Consider the following 25,000-nt stretch of genomic DNA (forward strand, 5'->3'; position numbering starts at 1 on the left):
TAGATAACAGTGTAGAGCTAGATAACAGTGTAGAGCTAGATAACAGTGTAGAGCTAGATAACTAGGTAGAGCTAGATAACAGTGTAGAGCTAGATAACAGTGTAGAGCTAGATAACAGTGTAGAGCTAGATAACAGTGTAGAGCTAGATAACAGAGTGGAGCTAGATAACAGCGTGGAGCTAGATAACAGTGTAGAGCTAGATAACAGTGTAGAGCTAGATAACAGTGTGGAGCTAGATAACAGTGTAGAGCAAGATAACAGTGTAGAGCTAGATAACAGTGTGGAGCTAGATAACAGTGTGGAGCTAGATAACAGGGTAGAGCTAGATAACAGTGTAGAGCTAGATAACAGAGTGGAGCTAGATAACAGTGTAGAGCTAGATAACAGTGTGGAGCTAGATAACAGTGTATAGCTAGATAACAGTGTAGAGCTAGATAACAGTGTAGAGATAGATAACAGTGTAGAGCTAGATAACAGTGTAGAGCTAGATAACAGTGTAGAGCTAGATAACAGTGTAGAGCTAGATAACTAGGTAGAGCTAGATAACAGTGTAGAGCTAGATAACAGTGTAGAGCTAGATAACAGTGTGGAGATAGATAACAGTGTAGAGCTAGATAACAGAGTGGAGCTAGATAACAGTGTAGAGCTAGATAACAGTGTGGAGATAGATAACAGTGTAGAGCTAGATAACAGTGTAGAGCTAGATAACAGTGTAGAGCTAGATAACAGTGTGGAGCTAGATAACAGTGTGGAGCTAGATAACAGTGTAGAGCTAGATAACAGTGTAGAGCTAGATAACAGTGTGGAGATAGATAACAGTGTAGAGCTAGATAACAGTGTAGAGCTAGATAACAGTGTAGAGCTAGATAACAGTGTAGAGCTAGATAACAGTGTAGAGCTAGATAACAGTGTAGAGATAGATAACAGTGTAGAGCTAGATAACAGTGTAGAGCTAGATAACAGTGTAGAGCTAGATAACAGTGTAGAGCTAGATAACTAGGTAGAGCTATATAACAGTGTAGAGCTAGATAACAGTGTAGAGCTAGATAACAGTGTAGCGCTAGATAACAGTGTAGAGCTAGATAACAGTGTGGAGCTAGATAACAGTGTGGAGCTAGATAACAGTGTAGAACTAGATAACAGTGTAGAGCTAGATAACAGTGTGGAGATATATAACAGTGTAGAGCTAGATAACAGAGTGGAGCTAGATAACAGTGTAGAGCTAGATAACAGTGTGGAGATAGATAACAGTGTAGAGCTAGATAACAGTGTAGAGCTAGATAACAGTGTAGAGCTAGATAACAGTGTAGAGCTAGATAACAGCGTGGAGCTAGATAACAGTGTAGATCCAGATAACAATGTAGAGCTAGATAACAGTGTAGAGCTAGATAACAGTGTAGAACTAGATAACAGCGTGGAGCTAGATAACAGAGTGGAGCTAGATAACAGTGTAGAGCTAGATAACAGTGTAGAGCTAGATAACAGTGTGGAGCTAGATAATAGAGTGGAGCTAGATAACAGAGTGGAGATAGATAACAGTGTAGAGCTAGATAACAGAGCGGAGCTAGATAACAGCGTGGAGCTAGATAACAGTGTAGAGCTAGATAACAGTGTAGAGCTAGATAACAGTGTGGAGCTAGATAACAGTGTAGAGCTAGATAACAGTGTAGAGCTAGATAACAGTGTAGAGCTAGATAACAGCATGGAGCTAGATAACAGCGTGGAGCTAGATAACAGTGTAGAGCTAGGACATGGAGGACCTAGAGAGAGTGAGAGGACCAAAAGAGAGAGAGAGGACCTAGAGAGAGAGAGGACCTAGAGAGCGAAAGGAAAGACCCAGAGAGAGAGAGAGGACCTAGAGAGAGAGAGAGAGGACCTAGAGAGAGAGAGGGATGATCCAGAGAGAGAGAGGGGACCTAGAGAGAGAGAGAGGGTACCTAGAAAGAGAGAGAGGACCTAGAGAGAGAGAGATGACCTAGAGAGAGAGAGGACCTAGAAAGAGAGAGAGGACCTAGAGAGAGAGAGAGGACCTAGAGAGAGAGAGAGAGGACCTAGAGAGAGAGGACCTAGAAAGAGAGAGAGGATCTAGAGAGAGAGGAATGACCTAGAGAGAGAGGAATGACCTAGAGAGAGAGGACCTAGAGAGAGAGAGAGGACCTAGAGAGAGAGAGGACTTAGATAGAGAGGGAGTGGAGAACTATCTCTCCGTGTTGAGAGGGCATCCCACTTTAGACGGACTGTAGCCCAGCTGTGAGTTCCTCTCCATCAGACCAGGAACGTTAAAAGAGAAGCCCTGCTCATTTGAAACTCAGAGGGTTTCAGTTTCCTCACACATACAGATCAGAACAGAGGGTCTACGCTACAGTTTCCTCACACATACAGATCAGATCAGAGGGTCTACGCTACAGTTTTCTCACACATACAGATCAGATCAGAGGGTCTACGCTACAGTTTCCTCACACATACAGATCAGATCAGAGGGTCTACGCTACAGTTTCCTCACACATACAGATCAGAACAGAGGGTCTACGCTACAGTTTCCTCACACATACAGATCAGATCAGAGGGTCTACGCTACAGTTTCCTCACACATACAGATCAGATCAGAGGGTCTACGCTACAGTTTCCTCACACATACAGATCAGAACAGAGGGTCTACGCTACAGTTTCCTCACACATACAGATCAGATCAGAGGGTCTACGCTACAGTTTCCTCACACATACAGATCAGATCAGAGGGTCTACGCTACAGTTTCCTCACACATACAGATCAGATCAGAGGGTCTACGCTACAGTTTCCTCACACATACAGATCAGAACAGAGGGTCTACGCTACAGTTTCCTCACACATACAGATCAGATCAGAGGGTCTACGCTACAGTTTCCTCACACATACAGATCAGAACAGAGGGTCTACGCTACAGTTTCCTCACACATACAGATCAGATCAGATCAGAGGGTCCACGCTACAGTTTCCTCACACATACAGATCAGATCAGAGGGTCTACGCTACAGTTTCCTCACACATACAGATCAGATCAGAGGGTCTACGCTTACAGTTTCCTCACACATACAGATCAGATCAGAGGGTCTACGCTTACAGTTTCCTCACACATACAGATCAGATCAGAGGGTCTACGCTACAGTTTCCTCACACATACAGATCAGATCAGATCAGAGGGTCCACGCTACAGTTTCCTCACACATACAGATCAGATCAGAGCAGCTGCTGAGAGCTGGAGACTCTTTGAGGAAGAGGAAGCGGCTGAGCGTCTGAATAAAGTAGAACACATCTACAATCCCTACAATCCATACAGATCAGATCAGAGCAGAGCAGCTGCTGAGAGCTGGAGACTCTTTGAGGAAGAGGAACCGGCTGAGCGTCTGAATAAAGTAGAACGAATCTACAATCCCTACTTGGTTTAACTACTTTATGTTTTTCCACTGCTACTTGGAGAGTTGAATATTGGTTAATATAACACAGGAAGATGTTTCCTCTGTTGAAAGCTGACCAGGCCTGTTTCCTCAAAAGCATCTCAGAGTACGAGTGCTGAACCAGGATCTGATCTCTTATTCGTTACGATTTAGTAGGATTTAATTTGTATTTTTTTTTAACATGTATTTCTCTAGGCAAGTCAGTTTAAGAATAAATCCTGTTTTACAATGACGGCCTACACCGGGTAAGCCTGGAATGAGGGGAGCCAGAGGAGAACCCCTTAACTCTCCTCCCAGTGACTATGGGTGGTGGGAGGAGCCAGGAGGAGAACCCCTTAACTCTCCTCCCAGTGACTATGGGTGGTGGGAGGAGCCAGGAGGAGAACCCCTTAACAGTCCTCCCAGTGACTATGGGTGGTGGGAGGAGCCAGAGGAGAAACCCTTAACTCTCCTCCCAGTGACTATGGGTGGTGGGAGGAGCCAGGAGGAGAAACCCTTAACTCTCCTCCCAATGACTGTGGGTGGTGGGAGGAGCCAGAGGAGAAACCCTTAACTCTCCTCCCAGTGACTATGGGTGGTGGGAGGAGCCAGAGGAGAAAACCTTAACTCTCCTCCCAGTGACTATGGGTTATGGGAGGAGCCAGAGGAGAAAACCTTAACTCTCCTCCCAGTGACTATGGGTGGTGGGAGGAGCCAGAGGAGAACCCCTTAACTCTCCTCCCAGTGACTATGGGTGGTGGGAGGAGCCAGAGGAGAAAACCTTAACTCTCCTCCCAATGACTGTGGGTGGTGGGAGGAGCCAGAGGAGAACCCCTTAACTCTCCTCCCATTGACTATGGGTGGTCGGAGGAGCCAGGAGGAGAAACCCTTAACTCTCCTCCCAGTGACTATGGGTGGTGGGAGGAGCCAGGAGGAGAACCCCTTAACTCTCCTCCCATTGACTATGGGTGGTGGGAGGAGCCAGGAGGAGAACCCCTTAACTCTCCTCCCATTGACTATGGGTGGTCGGAGGAGCCAGGAGGAGAAACCCTTAACTCTCCTCCCAGTGACTATGGATGGTGGGAGGAGCCAGGAGGAGAACCCCTTAACTCTCCTCCCAGTGACTATGGGTGGTGGGAGGAGCCAGGAGGAGAAACCCTTAACTCTCCTCCCAGTGACTATGGGTGGTGGGAGGAGCCAGGAGGAGAAACCCTTAACTCTCCTCCCAGTGACTATGGATGGTGGGAGGAGCCAGGAGGAGACGCGTAGCTAAAGTGACAGATACACTCTGCCTGCAACACATTAATATGGGAAGCTCTTTGAGGATGTGTGTGTGTGTGTGTGTGTGTGTTGTTTAAACACTCTGACTACATTAGTAATAACAGTGAAGGAACCTGATTATCTCTGTTTCATCACAACTTCAATTAGAAATATTTAGATCCCCGTTCAAACAAATAACTAACGGAACCAAACAGACACTAGACACATAGAGCGCATCCCAAATTACACCCTCCTTTTCCCCTTTCTAGTGCACTACTTTTGACCAGGGCCTATAGGGCCCCTCTAAAGGGAATAGGGGGCCATTTGAGAGACATGGAAACAGATGAGTCAGTAAACATGGATGTCTGATGTCAGTTTGATCCCCCCCCCCTCTGTGAGCCGATTGGTTCATCACGTCCCCGGGGGGACGCGTTGGTTGTTAAATGGTCTGATTGAACAAACAAAGCGTTTCATTTGTTCCAATTAAACTAATCTAAGCCTAATATGCGTACAGAGTAGTAGCTCTGTGATGATTGGCCGTGGTGGGGTCTCCTGCTGCATTGCAATAGTTTAAGGGGAACTGAGAATACTCTTTCAGTGTGGTGAGAAAGACTGTGTTATCTCCAGTGGGCTGGGTTTACACAGGAAGCCCAGTTCTTTCAGGAAACGGTGTGGTGAGAAGGACTGTGTTATCTCCAGTGGGCTGGGTTTACACAGGAAGCCCAATTCTTTTGGAAGGTCCCTCTTTTGACCAATCCCATCACATCTTTTCACATAAAAATATTTTTCAGCTCTGTTCTGATTGGTCAAAAGACAAAATTAGTGAGAAGGAAAAAAAAGAGATTTGGTCTGCCTGTGTAAACACAGACATTTTGTTGTAGTTTTAATTCTACATTTAAAATTCTACTCATTCTTAATTAGTACCATTCAAGCCCATAGGGGCTTGGCTCTGTCTCCATGTGCTGTTCTGTCAGACATCATACTGACCTCATCAACTCCATCATCCAGTCAGTGAGACTGGGAGGAATGAATCAACCATGTGCTGTTCTGTCAGACTTCATACTGACCTCATCAACTCCATCATTCAGTCAGTGAGACTGGGAGGAATGAATCAACCATGTGCTGTTCTGTCAGACTTCATACTGACCTCATCAACTCCATCATTCAGTCAGTGAGACTGGGAGGAATGAATCAACCATGTGCTGTTCTGTCAGACATCATATCAACTCCATCATCCAGTCAGTGAGACTGGGAGGAATGAATCAACCATGTGCTGTTCTGTCAGACTTCATACTGACCTCATCAACTCCATCATCCAGTCAGTGAGACTGGGAGGAATGAATCAACCATGTGCTGTTCTGTCAGACATCATATCAACTCCATCATCCAGTCAGTGAGACTGGGAGGAATGAATCAACCATGTGCTGTTCTGTCAGACTTCATACTGACCTCATCAACTCCATCATTCAGTCAGTGAGACTGGGAGGAATGAATCAACCATGTGCTGTTCTGTCAGACTTCATACTGACCTCATCAACTCCATAATTCAGTCAGTGAGACTGGGAGGAATGAATCAACCATGTGCTGTTCTGTCAGACTTCATACTGACCTCATCAACTCCATCATTCAGTCAGTGAGACTGGGAGGAATGAATCAACCATGTGCTGTTCTGTCAGACTTCATACTGACCTCATCAACTCCATCATTCAGTCAGTGAGACTGGGAGGAATGAATCAACAATGATCTGTTCTGTCAGACTTCATACTGACCTCATCAACTCCATCATTCAGTCAGTGAGACTGGGAGGAATGAATCAACCATGTGCTGTTCTGTCAGACTTCATACTGACCTCTTCAACTCCATCATTCAGTCAGTGAGACTGGGAGGAATGAATCAACCATGTGCTGTTCTGTCAGACTTCATACTGACCTCATCAACTCCATCATTCAGTCAGTGAGACTGGGAGGAATGAATCAACTATGTGCTGTTCTGTCAGACTTCATACTGACCTCATCAACTCCATCATTCAGTCAGTGAGACTGGGAGGAATGAATCAACCATGTGCTGTTCTGTCAGACTTCATACTGGCCTCATCAACTCCATCATTCAGTCAGTGAGACTGGGAGGAATGAATCAACCATGTGCTGTTCTGTCAGACTTCATACTGACCTCATCAACTCCATCATTCAGTCAGTGAGACTGGGAGGAATGAATCAACCATGTGCTGTTCTGTCAGACATCATATCAACTCCATCATCCAGTCAGTGAGACTGGGAGGAATGAATCAACCATGTGCTGTTCTGTCAGACATCATATCAACTCCATCATTCAGTCAGTGAGACTGGGAGGAATGAATCAACCATGTGCTGTTCTGTCAGACTTCATACTGACCTCACCAACTCCATCATCCAGACGGTGAGACTGGGAGGAATGAATCAACCATGTGCTGTTCTGTCAGACTTCATACTGACCTCATCAACTCCATAATTCAGTCAGTGAGACTGGGAGGAATGAATCAACCATGTGCTGTTCTGTCAGACTTCATACTGACCTCATCAACTCCATCATTCAGTCAGTGAGACTGGGAGGAATGAATCAACCATGTGCTGTTCTGTCAGACTTCATACTGACCTCATCAACTCCATCATTCAGTCAGTGAGACTGGGAGGAATGAATCAACCATGTGCTGTTCTGTCAGACATCATATCAACTCCATCATCCAGTCAGTGAGACTGGGAGGAATGAATCAACCATGTGCTGTTCTGTCAGACATCATATCAACTCCATCATTCAGTCAGTGAGACTGGGAGGAATGAATCAACCATATGCTGTTCTGTCAGACTTCATACTGACCTCACCAACTCCATCATCCAGTCAGTGAGACTGGGAGGAATGAATCAACCATGTGCTGTTCTGTCAGACTTCATACTGACCTCATCAACTCCATAATTCAGTCAGTGAGACTGGGAGGAATGAATCAACCATGTGCTGTTCTGTCAGACTTCATACTGACCTCATCAACTCCATCATTCAGTCAGTGAGACTGGGAGGAATGAATCAACCATGTGCTGTTCTGTCAGACATCATATCAACTCCATCATTCAGTCAGTGAGACTGGGAGGAATTAATCATTGAATAAGACTCGCAATTGAAGCCTAATTTTGATAAAAAATTTGATAAATGATTAATGTAATTCCATTTCCTGGAAATGTACGGAACATGTGTATTGATAATGATATCCTAGGGCTGTAGAGATGGGTTGGAGTGAGTGTTAACTCACTCTCTTTGTTTTAGGTATGACAGGCCTGGTCAGGTGAATTATATCTAACAAGGACAGTGGTTTTGACTAACAGAGAGGTTGGGTCAGTGGTTTTGACTAACAGAGAGGTTGGGTCAGTGGTTTTGACTAACAGAGAGGTTGGGTCAGTGGTTTTGACTAACAGAGAGGTTGGGTCAGTGGTTTTGACTAACAGAGAGGTTGGTACAGTGGTTTTGACTAACAGAGAGGTTGGTTCAGTGGTTTTGACTAACATAGAGGTTGGTACAGTGGTTTTGACTAACAGAGAGGTTGGTACAGTGGTTTTGACTAACAGAGAGGTTGGTACAGTGGTTTTGACTAACAGAGAGGTTGGGTCAGTGGTTTTGACTAACAGTGTGTGTGTGTGTGTGTGTCCAGTGTGTGTGTGTGTGTGTCCAGTGTGTGTGTGTGTGTGCGCCCAGTGTGTACGCACTACCTGAGTTGTCCTCGTCCTTGCGGATCTTGAGCTTGACCAGTTCTTCACACTGCTGGAGAATCTGAACAGCGTCTTCCATGGAGCAGTTGTCCAGACGGATGTTATCGATGGCCAGCAGCTTGTCCCCCAGCTCCAGAGTCCCAGTCCTGGGGAGAGGAACACACAGACCAGGGTTTAGAGGTGACCAGCAGCTTGTCCCCCAGCTCCAGAGTCCCAGTCCTGGGGAGAGAAACACACAGACCAGGGTTTAGAGGTGACCAGCAGCTTGTCCCCCAGCTCCAGAGTCCCAGTCCTGGGGAGAGGATGGGGAGAGGACACAGACCAGGGTTTAGAGGTGACCAGTCTTGTCCCCCAGCTCCAGAGTCCCAGTCCTGGGGAGAGGAACACACAGACCAGGGTTTAGAGGTGACCAGCAGCTTGTCCCCCAGCTCCAGAGTCCCAGTCCTGGGGAGAGGAACACACAGACCAGGGTTTAGAGGTGACCAGCAGCTTGTCCCCCAGCTTCAGAGTCCCAGTCCTGGGGAGAGGGACACACAGACCAGGGTTTAGAGGTGACCAGTCTTGTCCCCCAGCTCCAGAGTCCCAGTCCTGGGGAGAGAAACACACAGACCAGGGTTTAGAGGTGACCAGTCTTGTCCCCCAGCTCCAGAGTCCCAGTCCTGGGGAGAGGATGGGGAGAGGACACAGACCAGGGTTTAGAGGTGACCAGTCTTGTCCCCCAGCTCCAGAGTCCCAGTCCTGGGGAGAGGAACACACAGACCAGGGTTTAGAGGTGACCAGTCTTGTCCCCCAGCTCCAGAGTCCCAGTCCTGGGGAGAGGAACACACAGACCAGGGTTTAGAGGTGACCAGTCTTGTCCCCCAGCTCCAGAGTCCCAGTCCTGGGGAGAGGGACACACAGACCAGGGTTTAGAGGTGACCAGCAGCTTGTCCCCCAGCTCCAGAGTCCCAGTCCTGGGGAGAGGGACACACAGACCAGGGTTTAGAGGTGACCAGCAGCTTGTCTCCCAGCTCCAGAGTCCCAGTCCTGGGGAGAGGGACACACAGACCAGGGTTTAGAGGTGACCAGCAGCTTGTCCCCCAGCTCCAGAGTCCCAGTCCTGGGGAGAGGGACACACAGACCAGGGTTTAGAGGTGACCAGTCTTGTCCCCCAGCTCCAGAGTCCCAGTCCTGGGGAGAGGGACACACAGACCAGGGTTTAGAGGTGACCAGCAGCTTGTCCCCCAGCTCCAGAGTCCCAGTCCTGGGGAGAGGGACACACAGACCAGGGTTTAGAGGTGACCAGTCTTGTCCCACAGCTCCAGAGTCCCAGTCCTGGGGAGAGGGACACACAGACCAGGGTTTAGAGGTGACCAGTCTTGTCCCCCAGCTCCAGAGTCCCAGTCCTGGGGAGAGGAACACACAGACCAGGGTTTAGAGGTGACCAGGACTGTCTTCAGTCCTATATTCTACAGTGTGTACTACGTGTAAATGTGGTCAGTTGATAAGACTGGTTACAACACCAGTTCAGTGTTGCTCACATGCTGTTCTGTCACAACATAAACACTGATCTGATCTGAATCTCGTGTGGAAACATCCATTAACCATCACGCGCCCACATACTGTACACAGTCATAGTTCTCACCAACACACAGACAGAATCCTAATCCAGACCCCCCCACCCCCCCCCACCCCACCATAGACAGATACGCAGATGTAATGCATGTTTAACTCTGTCAGAGAGTCAAACAGAGTGCTGTTAACTGGAGTCTTGACAGAGATAAGCTGATGAAATGAGACTCACAGAGACCTGTTAACTGGAGTCCTGACAGAGACAAGCTGATGAAATGAGACTCACAGAGACCTGTTAACTGGAGTCCTGACAGAGACAAGCTGATGAAATTAGACTCACAGAGACCTGTTAACAGGAGTCCTGACAGAGACAAGCTGCTGAAATGAGACTCACAGAGACCTGTTAACAGGAGTCCTGACAGAGACAAGCTGCTGAAATGAGACTCACAGAGACCTGTTAACAGGAGTCCTGACAGAGACAAGCTGATGAAATGAGACTCACAGAGACCTGTTAACAGGAGTCCTGACAGAGACAAGCTGATGAAATGAGACTCACAGAGACCTGTTAACGGGGAACACAGTGCACTACATAGGGAATAGGGTGCCATTTGGAATGCAGAACAAGCAGTCATCAGTTTGCTCCCTTCCCTCCCTTCACCATGACAACACAGAGGCAGAATACACAATACTGTTCAGTTGTCCTCATTCCTCATTCTGGAACATTTGATATTCCAATGTAATCCAGAGGAAAAAACTCATTATTAAAATGACCAATAATCTCTGTTGTTTTTTTTATATATATATTTTTTTACTAATGTCCAAAATGACTAAATCCTAAAAGGTATAAGGGACAACACCTGCCCAGTTTACCTGAAAGCCAGGTCATCGTTACGGTAAATACCCTAGTACAAGAGCATAGGAAAAGGTTTATTAACGTACCTCCTCTAATAGAGCAGCAGAAGATAAACTAGAATCACATCATAACTCCTCAGTGCCTTTCCCTCTGTCTCCTTGACAGGGGTAACTAATACCTAGATAGATAAGGACTGGGTGCCTCTCCTCTGTCTCCTTGACAGGGGTAACTAATACCTAGATATAACAGGACTGGGTGCCTTTCCTCTGTCTCCTTGACAGGGGTAACTAATACCTAGATAGCTCTGTCTCCTTGACAGGGGTAACTAATACCTAGATATAACAGGACTGGGCGCCTCTCCTCTGTCTCCTTGACATGGGTAACTCATACCTAGATAGAACAGGACTGGGTGCCTCTCCTCTGGCTCCTTGACAGGGCTAACTAATACCTAGATAGATAAGGACTGGGTGCCTCTCCTCTGTCTCCTTGACAGGGGTAACTAATACCTAGATATAACAGGACTGGGTGCCTTTCCTCTGTCTCCTTGACAGGGGTAACTAATACCTAGATAGCTCTGTCTCCTTGACAGGGGTAACTAATACCTAGATAGAACAGGACTGGGCGCCTCTCCTCTGTCTCCTTGACATGGGTAACTCATACCTAGATAGAACAGGACTGGGTGCCTCTCCTCTGGCTCCTTGACAGGGCTAACTAATACCTAGATAGATAAGGACTGGGTGCCTCTCCTCTGTCTCCTTAACAGGGGTAACTAATACCTAGATAGATAAGGACTGGGTGCCTCTCCTCTGTCTCCTTGACAGGGGTAACTAATACCTAGATATAACAGGACAGGGTGCCTCTCCTCTGTCTCCTTGACAGGGGTAACTCATACCTAGATATAACAGGACAGGGTGCCTTTCCCTCTGTCTCCTTGACAGGGGTAACTAATACCTAGATAGAACAGGACTGGGTGCCTCTCTGACTCCTTGACAGGGGTAACTAATACCTAGATATAACAGAACTGGGTGCCTCTCCTCTGTCTCCTTGACAGGGGTAACTAATACCTAGATAGCTCTGTCTCCTTGACAGGGGTAACTAATACCTAGATAGAACAGGACAGGTTGCTTTGGGGAGAGAATCATAATCACTGATTAGTGCATAACCCAATTCCTCTCATCTTCCTCTCAGCATAATTACCAGATCTGTATCCCAAATGGAACCCTATTCTCTATATAGTGTACTAGTTTTGACCAGGGCCCGTAGGGAATAGGTGCCAAATGGGCCGCAGCCAAGGTAAACATATGTGTTGGTTGCGTAAGGCCTGGCAAAATGAGGGCAGAGACAGAATGTGGGTTAATTAGTTAGAGCCCTGGTGGTAAACAGAATGCAGCGTCGCCTTGGTAACGGGTCTGGATGTAAACACGGAGAACACCCAGCCCAGTTACTGCAGGAGGAGGAGGGGTTTAAAACTACATCTCTGTCTGTAGGTTGTGTGTGTGTGTGTGTGTATTTGTGTGTGTGTGTGTGTATTTGTGTGTGTGTGTGTGTGTGTTTGTGTGTGTGTGTCTGTGTGTGTATTTGTGTGTATTTGTGTGTGTGTGTGTGTGTGTGTATGTATTTGTGTGCTCCACACAACTTGTAGCTACTTATACCCCTCTACACCTCTATCCCTCTACCCCTCTATCCCTCTACCCCTCTACCCCTCTATCCCTCTACCCCACTATCCCTCTATCCCTCTACCCCTCTACCCCTCTACCCCACTATCCCTCTATCCCTCTATCCCTCTACCCCTCTACCCCTCCCCCCAGCTGAGAATTCCCTCTCTCTGTGTAAAGTCGTGAACAGCCGTTTCCACTTTGGGGGATTTAATTGAAGAACCTTGTCCGCTGCCTCCCACAACGAGATGACAACATCCGTTAGTTAGCTAGCGACTCGTCAAGCTGGCCCACTTCAGTTGAGAGGTTCAATCACAGTTTATACGTGTCCTAACGTGTCCTAACGTGTCCTAACGATGGTGTGTGTGACGTCTCATGGTGTTTTTATTATGTGGGGTAATGGCCCCCTGGGGGTCGTACCACAGAGCAGGGAGCCTGGCCACTGACCATCGGAGCAGGGTGCCTGGCCACTGACCATCAGAACACAGAGCAGGGAGCCTGGCCACTGAACATCGCAACACAGAGCCTGGCCACTGACCATCAGAACACGGAGCCTGGCCACTGACCATCAGAACACGGAGCCTGGCCACTGACCATCGCAACACGGAGCCTGGCCACTGAACATCGGAGCAGGGTGCCTGGCCACTGACCATCGGAACACGGAGCAGGGAGCCTGGCCACTGACCATCGGAACACGGAGCAGGGAGCCTGGCCACTGACCATCAGAGCAGGGAGCCTGGCCACTGACCATCAGAGCAGGGAGCCTGGCCACTGACCATCAGAACACGGAGCCTGGCCACTGAACATCGGAGCAGGGTGCCTGGCCACTGACCATCGGAACACGGAGCAGGGAGCCTGGCCACTGACCATCGGAACACGGAGCAGGGAGCCTGGCCACTGACCATCAGAGCAGGGAGCCTGGCCACTGACCATCAGAGCAGGGAGCCTGGCCACTGACCATCAGAGCAGGGAGCCTGGCCACTGACCATCAGAACACGGAGCCTGGCCACTGAACATCGGAGCAGGGTGCCTGGCCACTGAACATCGGAGCAGGGAGCCTGGCCACTGAACATCAGAACACGGAGCAGGGAGCCTGGCCACTGAACATCGGAACACGGAGCCTGGACACTGACCATCGGAGCAGGGAGCCTGGCAACTGAACATCGGAACACGGAGCCTGGCCACTGACCATCGGAACACGGAGCCTGGCCACTGACCATCAGAACACGGAGCCTGGCCACTGAACATCGGAACACGGAGCCTGGCCACTGAACATCGGAACACGGCGCCTGGCCACTGAACATCGCAACACTGAGCAGGGAGCCTGGCCACTGAACATCGGAACAGGGAGCCTGGTCACTGACCATCGGAGCAGGGAGCCTGGCAACTGAACATCGGAACACGGAGCCTGGCCACTGACCATCGGAACACGGAGCCTGGCCACTGACCATCAGAACACGGAGCCTGGCCACTGAACATCGGAACACGGAGCCTGGCCACTGAACATCAGAACACGGCGCCTGGCCACTGAACATCGCAACACTGAGCAGGGAGCCTGGCCACTGAACATCGGAACAGGGAGCCTGGTCACTGAACATCGGAACACGGAGCCTGGCCACTGAACATCGGAACACGGAGCCTGGCCACTGAACATCGGAACACGGAGCAGGGAGCCTGGCCACTGAACATCGGAACACGGAGCCTGGCCACTGAACATCAGAACACGGAGCCTGGCCACTGAACATCGGAACACGGAGCCTGGCCACTGACCATCGTAACACAGAGCAGGTAGCCTGGACACTGAACATCGGAACACGGAGCAGGGAGCCTGGACACTGACCATCGGAACACGGAGCAGGGAGCCTGGACACTGAACATCGGAACACGGAGCCTGGCCACTGACCATCAGAACACGGAGCCTGGCCACTGACCATCGGAACACGGAGCCTGGCCACTGAACATCGGAACACGGAGCAGGGAGCCTGGCCACTGACCATCGGAGCAGGGAGCCTGGCCACTGACCATCGGAGCAGGAAGCCTGGCAACTGAACATCGGAACACGGAGCAGGGAGCCTGGCCACTGAACATCGGAACACGGAGCCTGGCCACTGAACATCGGAGCAGGGAGCCTGGCCACTGAACATCGGAGCAGGGAGCCTGGCCACTGAACATCGGAGCAGGGAGCCTGGCCACTGAACATCGGAGCAGGGAGCCTGGCAACTGACCATCGGAGCAGGGAGCCTGGCAACTGACCATCGGAGCAGGGAGCCTGGCAACTGAACATCAGAACACGGAGCCTGGCCACTGACCATCGAAACACGGAGCCTGGCAACTGAACATTGGAACACGGAGCCTGGCCACTGAACATCGGAACACGGAGCCTGGCCACTGAACATCGGAACACAGAGCAGGGAGCCTGGACACTGAACATCGGAACACGGAGCCTGGCCACTGACCATCAGAACACGGAGCCTGGCCATTGACCATCGGAACACGGAGCATGGCCACTGAACATCGGAACACGGAGCAGGGAGCCTGGCCACTGACCATCGGAACACGGAGCAGGGAGCCTGGCCACTGAACATCGGAACACGGAGCCTGGCCACTGACCATCGCAACACGGAGCAGGGAGCCTGGCCACTGACCATCGCAACACGGAGCCTGGCCACTGACCATCGCAACACGGAGCCTGGCCACTGAACATCGGAACACAGAGCCTGGCCACTGAACATCGGAACACGGAGCCTGGCCACTGAACATCGGAACACAGAGCCTGGCCACTGAACATCAGAACACGGAGCCTGGCCACTGAACATCGGAACACGGAGCAGGGAGCCTGGCCACTGAACATCGGAACACGGAGCAGGGAGCCTGGCCACTGACCATCGGAACACAGAGCCTGGCCACTGAACTTCAGAACACAGAGCCTGGCCACTGACCATCGGAACACGGAGCCTGGCAACTGAACATCAGAACACAGAGCCTGGCCACTGACCATCGGAACACAGAGCCTGGCCACTGAACATCGGAACATGGAGCCTGGCCACTGAACATCGGAACACAGAGCCTGGCCACTGAACATCAGAACACAGAGCCTGGCCACTGACCATCGGAACACAGAGCCTGGCCACTGAACATCGGAACACGGAGCAGGGAGCCTGGCCACTGAACATCGGAACACGGAGCCTGGCAACTGAACATCAGAACAGAGAGCCTGGCCACTGACCATCGGAACACAGAGCCTGGCCACTGAACATCGGAACACGGAGCCTGGCCACTGAACATCGGAACACGGAGCCTGGCCACTGAACATCGGAACACGGAGCCTGGCCACTGAACATCGGAACACGGAGCAGGGAGCCTGGCCACTGAACATCGGAACACGGAGCCTGGCCCTGAACATCGGAACAAGGAGCCTGGCCACTGACCATCGGAGCAGGGGGCCTGGCAACTGAACATCAGAACACGGAGCCTGGCCACTGAACATCAGAACACAAAACCTGGCCACTGAACATCGAAACACGGAGCAGGGAGCCTGGCCACTGAACATCGGAACACGGAACAGGGAGCCTGGCCACTGAACATCAGAACACGGAGCCTGGCCACTGAACATCAGAACACTGAGCCTGGCCACTGAACATCGGAACACGGAGCCTGGCCACTGACCATCGGAACACGGAGCCTGGCCACTGACCATCGGAACACGGAGCCTGGCCACTGAACATCGGAACACGGAGCCTGGCAACTGAACAATACATTATCTGTATTGATCTAGAGAATTGGAATTATGCAGATGAGCTCATGCAGGGTCCCATCCCCCTTCCAGCCCAGAGCTGAGTGACCACAGAGCCCGGTCATAAACCACTGATTAATATCCACTGCATCAAACACAATATACTATACTGCAGAAATACATATATTTATATGTGGCTCAGCCATAGTGTAGTTTAGTGGAGTGGTGTGCAGAGCAACATTCACAGTGTAGTTTAGTGGAGTGGTGTGCAGAGCAACATTCATAGTGTAGTTTAGTGGAGTGGTGTGCAGAGCAACATTCATAGTGTAGTTTAGTGGAGTGGTGTGCAGAGCAACATTCATAGTGTAGTTTAGTGGAGTGGTGTGCAGAGCAACATTCATAGTGTAGTTTAGTGGAGTGGTATGCAGAGCAACATTCATAGTGTAGTTTAGTGGAGTGGTGTGCAGAGCAACATTCATAGTGTAGTTTAGTGGAGTGGTGGGCAGAGCAACATTCATAGTGTAGTTTAGTGGAGTGGTGTGCAGAGCAACATTCATAGTGTAGTTTAGTGGAGTGGTGTGCAGAGCAACATTCACAGTGTAGTTTAGTGTGGTGGTGTGCAGAGCAACATTCACAGTGTAGTTTAGTGGAGTGGTGTTCAGAGTAACATTCATAGTGTAGTTTAGTGGAGTTGTGGGCAGAGCAACATTCACAGTGTAGTTTAGTGGAGTGGTGTGCAGAGCAACATTCATAGTGTAGTTTAGTGGAGTGGTGTGCAGAGCAACATTCATAGTGTAGTTTAATGGAGTGGTGTGCAGAGCAACATTCACAGTGTAGTTTAGTGGAGTGGTGTTCAGAGTAACATTCATAGTGTAGTTTAGTGGAGTTGTGGGCAGAGCAACATTCATAGTGTAGTTTAGTGGAGTGGTGTGCAGAGCAACATTCATAGTGTAGTTTAGTGGAGTGTTGTGCAGAGCAACATTCACAGTGTAGTTTAGTGGAGTGGTGTGCAGAGCAACATTCATAGTGTAGTTTAGTGGAGTGGTGTGCAGAGCAACATTCATAATGTAGTTTAGTGGAGTGGTGTGCAGAGCAACATTCACAGTGTAGTTTAGTGGAGTGGTGTTCAGAGTAACATTCATAGTGTAGTTTAGTGGAGTTGTGGGCAGAGCAACATTCATAGTGTAGTTTAGTGGAGTGGTGTGCAGAGCAACATTCATAGTGTAGTTTAGTGGTGTGGTGTTCAGAGTAACATTCATAGTGTAGTTTAGTGGAGTTGTGGGCAGAGCAACATTCATAGTGTAGTTTAGTGGAGTTGTGGGCAGAGCAACATTCATAGTGTAGTTTAGTGGAGTGGTGTGACGAGCAACATTCATAGTGTAGTTTAGTGGAGTGGTGTGACGAGCAACATTCATAGTGTAGTTTAGTGGAGTGGTGGAAAGAGCAATATTCATAGTGTAGTTGCAGAGCAACACTGAGACAATAGTGTTGTTGTATTTTTCAGATAATTTACCTGTGAGCAGTTTGATTGGTTGATTGGTGTATTTACCTGTGAGCAGTTTGATTGGTTGATTGGTGTATTTACCTGTGAGCAGTTTGATTGGTTGATTGATGTATTTACCTGTGAGCCACGCTGCCCTTCTTGATGTCGGAGATGATGAGAGCGTCCCCAGGTTTCCTACTGGATGGAGCTAGGAGCATAGGAAGAAAGGATGGACGTATGAGAGAGAGAGAGCAACGAAACCACAGGCTTAAATCATTAACAAAACCACAGGCTTATACCATTAACAAAACCACAGGCTTATATCATTAACACAACCACAGGCTTATACCATTAACACAACCACAGGCTTATACCATTAACAAAACCACAGGCTTATATCATTAACAAAACCACAGGCTTAAATCATTAACAAAACCACAGGCTTAAATCATTAACAAAACCACAGGCTTATATCATTAACAAAACCACAGGCTTATACCATTAACAAAACCACAGGCTTAAATCATTAACAAAACCACAGGCTTATACCATTAACAAAACCACAGGCTTATATCATTAACAAAACCACAGGCTTAAATCATTAACAAAACCACAGGCTTAAATCATTAACAAAACCACAGGCTTATATCATTAACAAAACCACAGGCTTAAATCATTAACAAAACCACAGGCTTAAATCATTAACAAAACCACAGGCTTATATCATTAACAAAACCACAGGCTTATACCATTAACAAAACCACAGGCTTAAATCATTAACAAAACCACAGGCTTATACCATTAACAAAACCACAGGCTTATATCATTAACAAAACCACAGGCTTAAATCATTAACAAAACCACAGGCTTAAATCATTAACAAAACCACAGGCTTATATCATTAACAAAACCACAGGCTTATACCATTAACAAAACCACAGGCTTAAATCATTAACAAAACCACAGGCTTATACCATTAACAAAACCACAGGCTTATACCATTAACAAAACCACAGGCTTATACCATTAACAAAACCACAGGCTTATATCATTAACAAAACCACAGGCTTAAATCATTAACAAAACCACAGGCTTAAATCATTAACAAAACCACAGGCTTATACCATTAACACAACCACAGGCTTAAATCATTAACAAAACCACAGGCTTATACCATTAACAAAACCACAGGCTTAAATCATTAACAAAACCACAGGCTTATATCATTAACAAAACCACAGGCTTATATCATTAACAAAACCACAGGCTTAAATCATTAACAAAACCACAGGCTTATACCATTAACAAAACCACAGGCTTAAATCATTAACAAAACCACAGGCTTATACCATTAACAAAACCACAGGCTTATACCATTAACACAACCACAGGCTTAAATCATTAACAAAACCACAGGCTTATACCATTAACAAAACCACAGGCTTATACCATTAACACAACCACAGGCTTAAATCATTAACAAAACCACAGGCTTATACCATTAACAAAACCACAGGCTTATACCATTAACAAAACCACAGGCTTATACCATTAACAAAACCACAGGCTTATACCATTAACACAACCACAGGCTTATATCATTAACAAAACCACAGGCTTATACCATTAACAAAACCACAGGCTTATACCATTAACACAACCACAGGCTTATATCATTAACAAAACCACAGGCTTATACCATTAACAAAACCACAGGCTTATACCATTAACAAAACCACAGGCTTATACCATTAACAAAACCACAGGCTTATACCATTAACACAACCACAGGCTTATATCATTAACAAAACCACAGGCTTATACCATTAACAAAACCACAGGCTTAAATCATTAACAAAACCACAGGCTTATACCATTAACAAAACCACAGGCTTATACCATTAACAAAACCACAGGCTTATACCATTAACAAAACCACAGGCTTATACCATTAACAAAACCACAGGCTTATACCATTAACACAACCACAGGCTTATATCATTAACAAAACCACAGGCTTATACCATTAACAAAACCACAGGCTTATACCATTAACACAACCACAGGCTTAAATCATTAACAAAACCACAGGCTTATACCATTAACAAAACCACAGGCTTATACCATTAACACAACCACAGGCTTATACCATTAACAAAACCACAGGCTTATACCATTAACAAAACCAACTTGTGAAAATGGCGTCTCATTCATTTCTTTGGTTGCGTTTACACAGGCAACCCAATTCTGATATTTTTTTTCAGATCAGCTCTGAAATAGAGATCTGATGTGATTGGTCAAAAGAGCAATTAGTGGGAAAAAAATCTCAGAATTGGTCTGCCTGTGTAAATGCAGCCTTTAAAGTTGATGAAAAGTGTATCAGCCCAAAGTATGGTTGGGCTGAGTGCCTTACAGGAAGGGAGGAAGGGTATCTGTTTTGAGTAAACAACTTCCCTCCCCTCTTCTCCAACCCATAATACTCCCTGTAGTCCTACTCCTCTCCTTCTCTCCCTTATACTCCCCTCCCTCTGTTCTCCTTCCCCTCTCTTTCCCTCCCCTCTTCTCCTTTCCTCTCCTCTCTTCCCACGTACTCCACTCCCCATTATATTCCCTCCCTTCTGCTCTCTTTCCACTCTCCTCCACTCCTCTCCTTCTCCTCCCCTCCCTTCTCCTTCCCTCCCCCTCTCCCTTCTCCTTCCCTCCCCTCCCCTCCCTTCTCTCCTTCCCCCCCCTCCATTCTCCTCCACTCCCTTCTCCTTCCCTCCCTTCTCCTCCCCTCTCCTTCCCTCCCCTCCCTTCTCCTCTTCTCCCTTCTCCTTCCCTCCCCTCCCTTCTCCTGTACTTCACTCTACATTGTAGTCTGCTCAACAGTTTCAGTCCACTTCAGTCCATAAACAACCACACATTACCTCCTCATCTCAGCTGACAAAACCACAGTGCTGCCTGTCGTTACTGCAGCTCTTTACCTGACCTGTCAAATTGCCAACTCTGTCCTATTGTAATTCTGCAGGTGCTTCCTGTGTCTGTCTATATGTCAGAGGAGAGACATGAGATGTCTTTTCTGCCTGCTCTGAAAGAGACACATCTCTGTGGCCCGGGTGTGTTGTGAATGTTAATGTGTGGAATCCAGGGACTGCTTGGTGTGATGTGGAGACGTCAGCGCTGTTGACGGGGTTAACAGTGGAGGGGATAGAGGTGTTCTGCAGGGAGTCCACTATTTTAACTGGAGGCACTAGAGTAAGACGGTTACTTGTCCAATGAGCGAGCAGGGAGGTAAATGTGAGGGGGCGGGGCCACCTACAGAATACTAGAGTAAGACGGTTGGTTACTTGTCCAATTAGCGAGCAGGGAGGTAAAGGTGAGGGGGAGGGGCCACCTACAGAACACTAGAGACGTCATGTGAGGTATCCACTAAATTAACTAGTGGCACTACACCAAGAAAGTTACGGCCATTTTGCTACTGTATAGTTTCCTAAGAGAAACCGTGATGTCGACAGTGGTGGAAAATCCTGCAGGCAAGGCTGAAGAATGAATTATATTTCCATGGCTGCATTGCAGAAATGTCTTTCCTCCCGGTGGAGAGTTGGCTGGCTGACTCTGCTGAATCCCAAATTAGACCCCTTTCCTCAGCCTCGAGCCTACAGGAAACAATGGGTTCCGGTGGTTGGAACAAATATAGAACGCACGCACGCACGCACAGACACACACACACACACACACACACACACACACACACACACACACACACACACACACACACACACACACACACACACACACACAGGAAATTGCCTCAGGGTACTGTTAGCCATCATTGAGCCACTGGTCTATCTGCCCTCCAGTCCTCCAGGAACCAGCCACCAGCCCTCTAGTCCTCCAGGAACCAGCCACCAGCCCTCTAGTCCTCCAGGAACCAGCCACCAGCCCTACAGTCCTCCAGGAACCAGCCACCAGCCCTCTAGTCCTCCAGGAACCAGCCACCAGCCCTCTAGTCCTACAGGAACCAGCCACCAGCCCTCTAGTCCTACAGGAACCAGCCACCAGCCCTCCAGTCCTCCAGGAACCAGCCACCAGCCCTCTAGTCTGGCAGGAGCCAGCCACCAGCCCTCTAGTCCTACAGGAACCAGCCACCAGCCCTATAGTTCTACAGGAACCAGCCACCAGCCCTCTAGTCCTACAGGAACCAGCCACCAGCCCTCTAGTCCTACAGGAACCAGCCACCAGCCCTCTAGTCCTACAGGAACCAGCCACCAGCCCTCTAGTCCTACAGGAACCAGCCACCAGCCCTCCAGTCCTACAGGAACCAGCAACCAGCCCTCCAGGAACCAGCCACCAGCCCTCCAGTCCTACAGGAACCAGCCAACAGCCCTCCAGTCCTACAGGAACCAGCCACCAGCCCTCCAGGAACCAGCCACCAGCCCTCCAGGAACCAGCCCTCCAGGAACCAGCCACCAGCCCTCCAGGAACCAGCCACCAGCCCTCCAGGAACCAGCCCTCCAGGAACCAGCCACCAGCCCTCCAGGAACCAGCCCTCCAGGAACCAGCCACCAGCCCTCCAGGAACCAGCCACCAGCCCTCCAGGAACCAGCCCTACAGGAACCAGCCACCAGCCCTCCAGTCCTACAGGAACCAGCCACCAGCCCTCCAGTCCTACAGGAACCAGCCACCAGCCCTCCAGACCAGCAGGTGTCTTCAGTGTACCACTGGTATGTCTACACCATAGAAGCACTGAGGCCAAATGGCATCACTGGGAGTTCACACCATCCCACTTCTGGCATCATATCAGGCACAAAATAGGAATTGGACATGATATATGTTTTCAGATTGTCCATAATATTGTTTGTGTGAACATTTAAACATTCTGAAACTGCAGGATATCTGAATGTTCCAAAATAAAAAGTTAATTTTGAATCTGTGCTGCATTTCTACTGCTCTGACAAAAATAAATTCCCCTCCAGTCCTTAAGGAACCAGCCATCAGCCCTCCAGGAACCAGTCACCAGCCCTCCAGGTCCTGCAGGAACCAGCCATCAGCCCTCCAGTCCTACAGGAGCCAGCCACCAGCCCTCCAGGAACCAGTCACCAGCCCTCCAGACCTGCAAGAGCCAGCCACCAGCCCTGCAGGAGCCAGCCACCAGCCCTGCAGGAGCCAGCCACCAGCCTTCCAGTCCTACAGGAACCAGCCACCAGCGCTCCAGTCCTGCAGGAGCCAGCCACCAGCCCTCCAGCCCTGTAGGAACCAGCCACCAGCCCTCCAGCCCTGAAGGAACCAGCCACCAGCCCTTCAGCCCTGAAGGAACCAGCGACCAGCCCTCCAGTCCAACAGGAACCAGCCACCAGCCCTCCAGTCCTACAAGAACCAGCCACCAGCCCTCCAGTCCTCCAGGAACCAGCCACCAGCCCTTCAGTCCTACAGGAACCAGCCACCAGCCCTCCAGTCCTCCAGGAACCAGCCACCAGCCCTCCAGTCCTCCAGGAACCAGACACCAGCCCTCCAGGAGCCAGCCACCAGCCCTCCAGTCCTACAGGAACCAACCACCAGCCCTCCAGTCCTACAGGAACCAGCCACCAGCCCTCCAGTCCTACAGGAACCAGCCACCAGCCCTCCAGTCCTACAGGAACCAGCCACCAGCCCTCCAGTCCTACAGGAACCAGCCACCAGCCCTCCAGTCCTACAGGAACCAGCCACCAGCCCTCCAGTCCTACAGGAACCAGCCACCAGCCCTCCAGTCCTACAGGAACCAGCCACCAGCCTTCCAGTCCTACAGGAACCAGCCACCAGCCCTCCAGTCCTACAGGAACCAGCCACCAGCCCTCCAGTCCTACAGGAACCAGCCACCAGCCCTCCAGTCCTACAGGAACCATCCACCAGCCTTCCAGTCCTACAGGAACCAGCCCTCCAGTCCTACAGGAACCAGCCACCAGCCCTCCAGTCCTACAGGAACCAGCCACCAGCCCTCCAGCCCTCCAGGAACCAGCCATCAGCCCTCCAGTCCTACAGGAACCATCCACCAGCCCTCCAGTCCTACAGGAACCATCCACCAGCCCTCCAGTCCTACAGGAACCAGCCACCAGCCCTCCAGTCCTCCAGGAACCAGCCACCAGCCCTCCAGTCCTACAGGAACCATCCACCAGCCTTCCAGTCCTACAGGAACCAGCCACCAGCCTTCCAGTCCTACAGGAACCAGCCACCAGCCTTCCAGTCTTACAGGAACCAGCCACCAGCCCTCCAGTCCTACAGGAACCATCCACCAGCCTTCCAGTCCTACAGGAACCAGCCACCAGTCCTCCAGACCAGCAGGTGTCTTCACTGGTATGTCTACACCATAGAAGCACTGAGGCCAAATGGCATCACTGGGAGTTCACACCATCCCACTTCTGGCATCATATCAGGCACAAAATAGGAATAGGACATGATAGATGTGTTCAGATTGTCCTTAATATTGTTTGTGTGCATAACTGAATGTTTCAAAATAAAAAAATCTGAAGTTCATTTTGAATCTGTGCTGCATTTCTACTGCTCTGACAAAAATAAAGTCTAAACACAAGCCTTTAAAAACAGTCTTATCTCTGACCTCCCTGCCTCTATAGAGACTATTATCTGACAATGTCCAAGTGAAGAGGAGTTCAACAAGACAGGATGTGTAGAGAGCTGCAGAGCCCTGCTAGCCTTTACAGGCTCCTTTAATAGATCAACTATCAGCTACACAGAGATACAGACACAGCAGTACAACTCTTAGAGAAGCCATGAAAGCTCCAGGCTGTGTCCTATCCCCTATTTAGTTAACTCCTTTTGACCCTCTGGTCTCCGGTCCCCTATACTGGGAGTAGGGTGTCATTTGGGGCGCACACCCAGAGTTCCAGCAAAACAAATGTCACATAAAGAAGCTGACACCCCGGAGAGAGTTGTCGAGCCTTCAGAGAGCCTTTGTAGATCCTCAGAGCGCGGTTCGGTTCGCAGGATGCTGTTTCCGTGTTCTCTCTGTATCACAGACAATAACTCAGCAGAGCATCCTCAGTCTCCTTCCTCAATTTTCCTTTTATCTCTCTCTCCCTCCCCCATCTCTCTCTCTCCCTCCTCCATCTCTCTCTCTCTCTTCCATCTCTCTCTCTCGCTCCCTCCCCCATCTCTCTCTCTCTCTCTCTCTCTCCCTCCTCCATCTCTCTCTCTCTCTGCCACCATCTCTCTCTCTCTCCCTCCATCTCTCTCTCTCTCTCCCTCCCCCATCTCTCTCTTTCTCTCGCTCTCTCTCTCTCACTCTCTCGCTCTTTCCCTCCTCCATCTCTCTCTCTCTCTCCTCCATCTCGCTCTCTCTC

General features: G+C 49.2%; 1 protein-coding gene across 3 annotated transcripts in view; it reads right to left on the reverse strand.

Annotated features, from left to right (window-relative positions):
- The window catches only part of LOC139394611 (glutamate receptor interacting protein 1), a 180,917-nt gene that overhangs the window by 31,893 nt on the left and 124,024 nt on the right, over positions 1-25,000 (reverse strand). For 2 of the 3 annotated variants that reach the window (XM_071142710.1, XM_071142712.1), the window contains exons 15-16: positions 17,823-17,892; positions 8,410-8,555 (exon numbers count right to left, since the gene is read on the reverse strand). In XM_071142710.1, coding sequence (XP_070998811.1) covers positions 8,410-8,555; positions 17,823-17,892 — 216 coding nt within the window. Of the gene's footprint in view, positions 1-8,406; positions 8,556-17,822; positions 17,893-25,000 lie in introns of all 3 variants that reach the window. The other variant, XM_071142711.1, reaches the window with a different exon arrangement.

The sequence above is a fragment of the Oncorhynchus clarkii genome, unplaced genomic scaffold (genome assembly GCF_045791955.1).
Source record: "Oncorhynchus clarkii lewisi isolate Uvic-CL-2024 unplaced genomic scaffold, UVic_Ocla_1.0 unplaced_contig_6237_pilon_pilon, whole genome shotgun sequence".
NCBI classification, from domain to species: domain Eukaryota; kingdom Metazoa; phylum Chordata; class Actinopteri; order Salmoniformes; family Salmonidae; genus Oncorhynchus; species Oncorhynchus clarkii.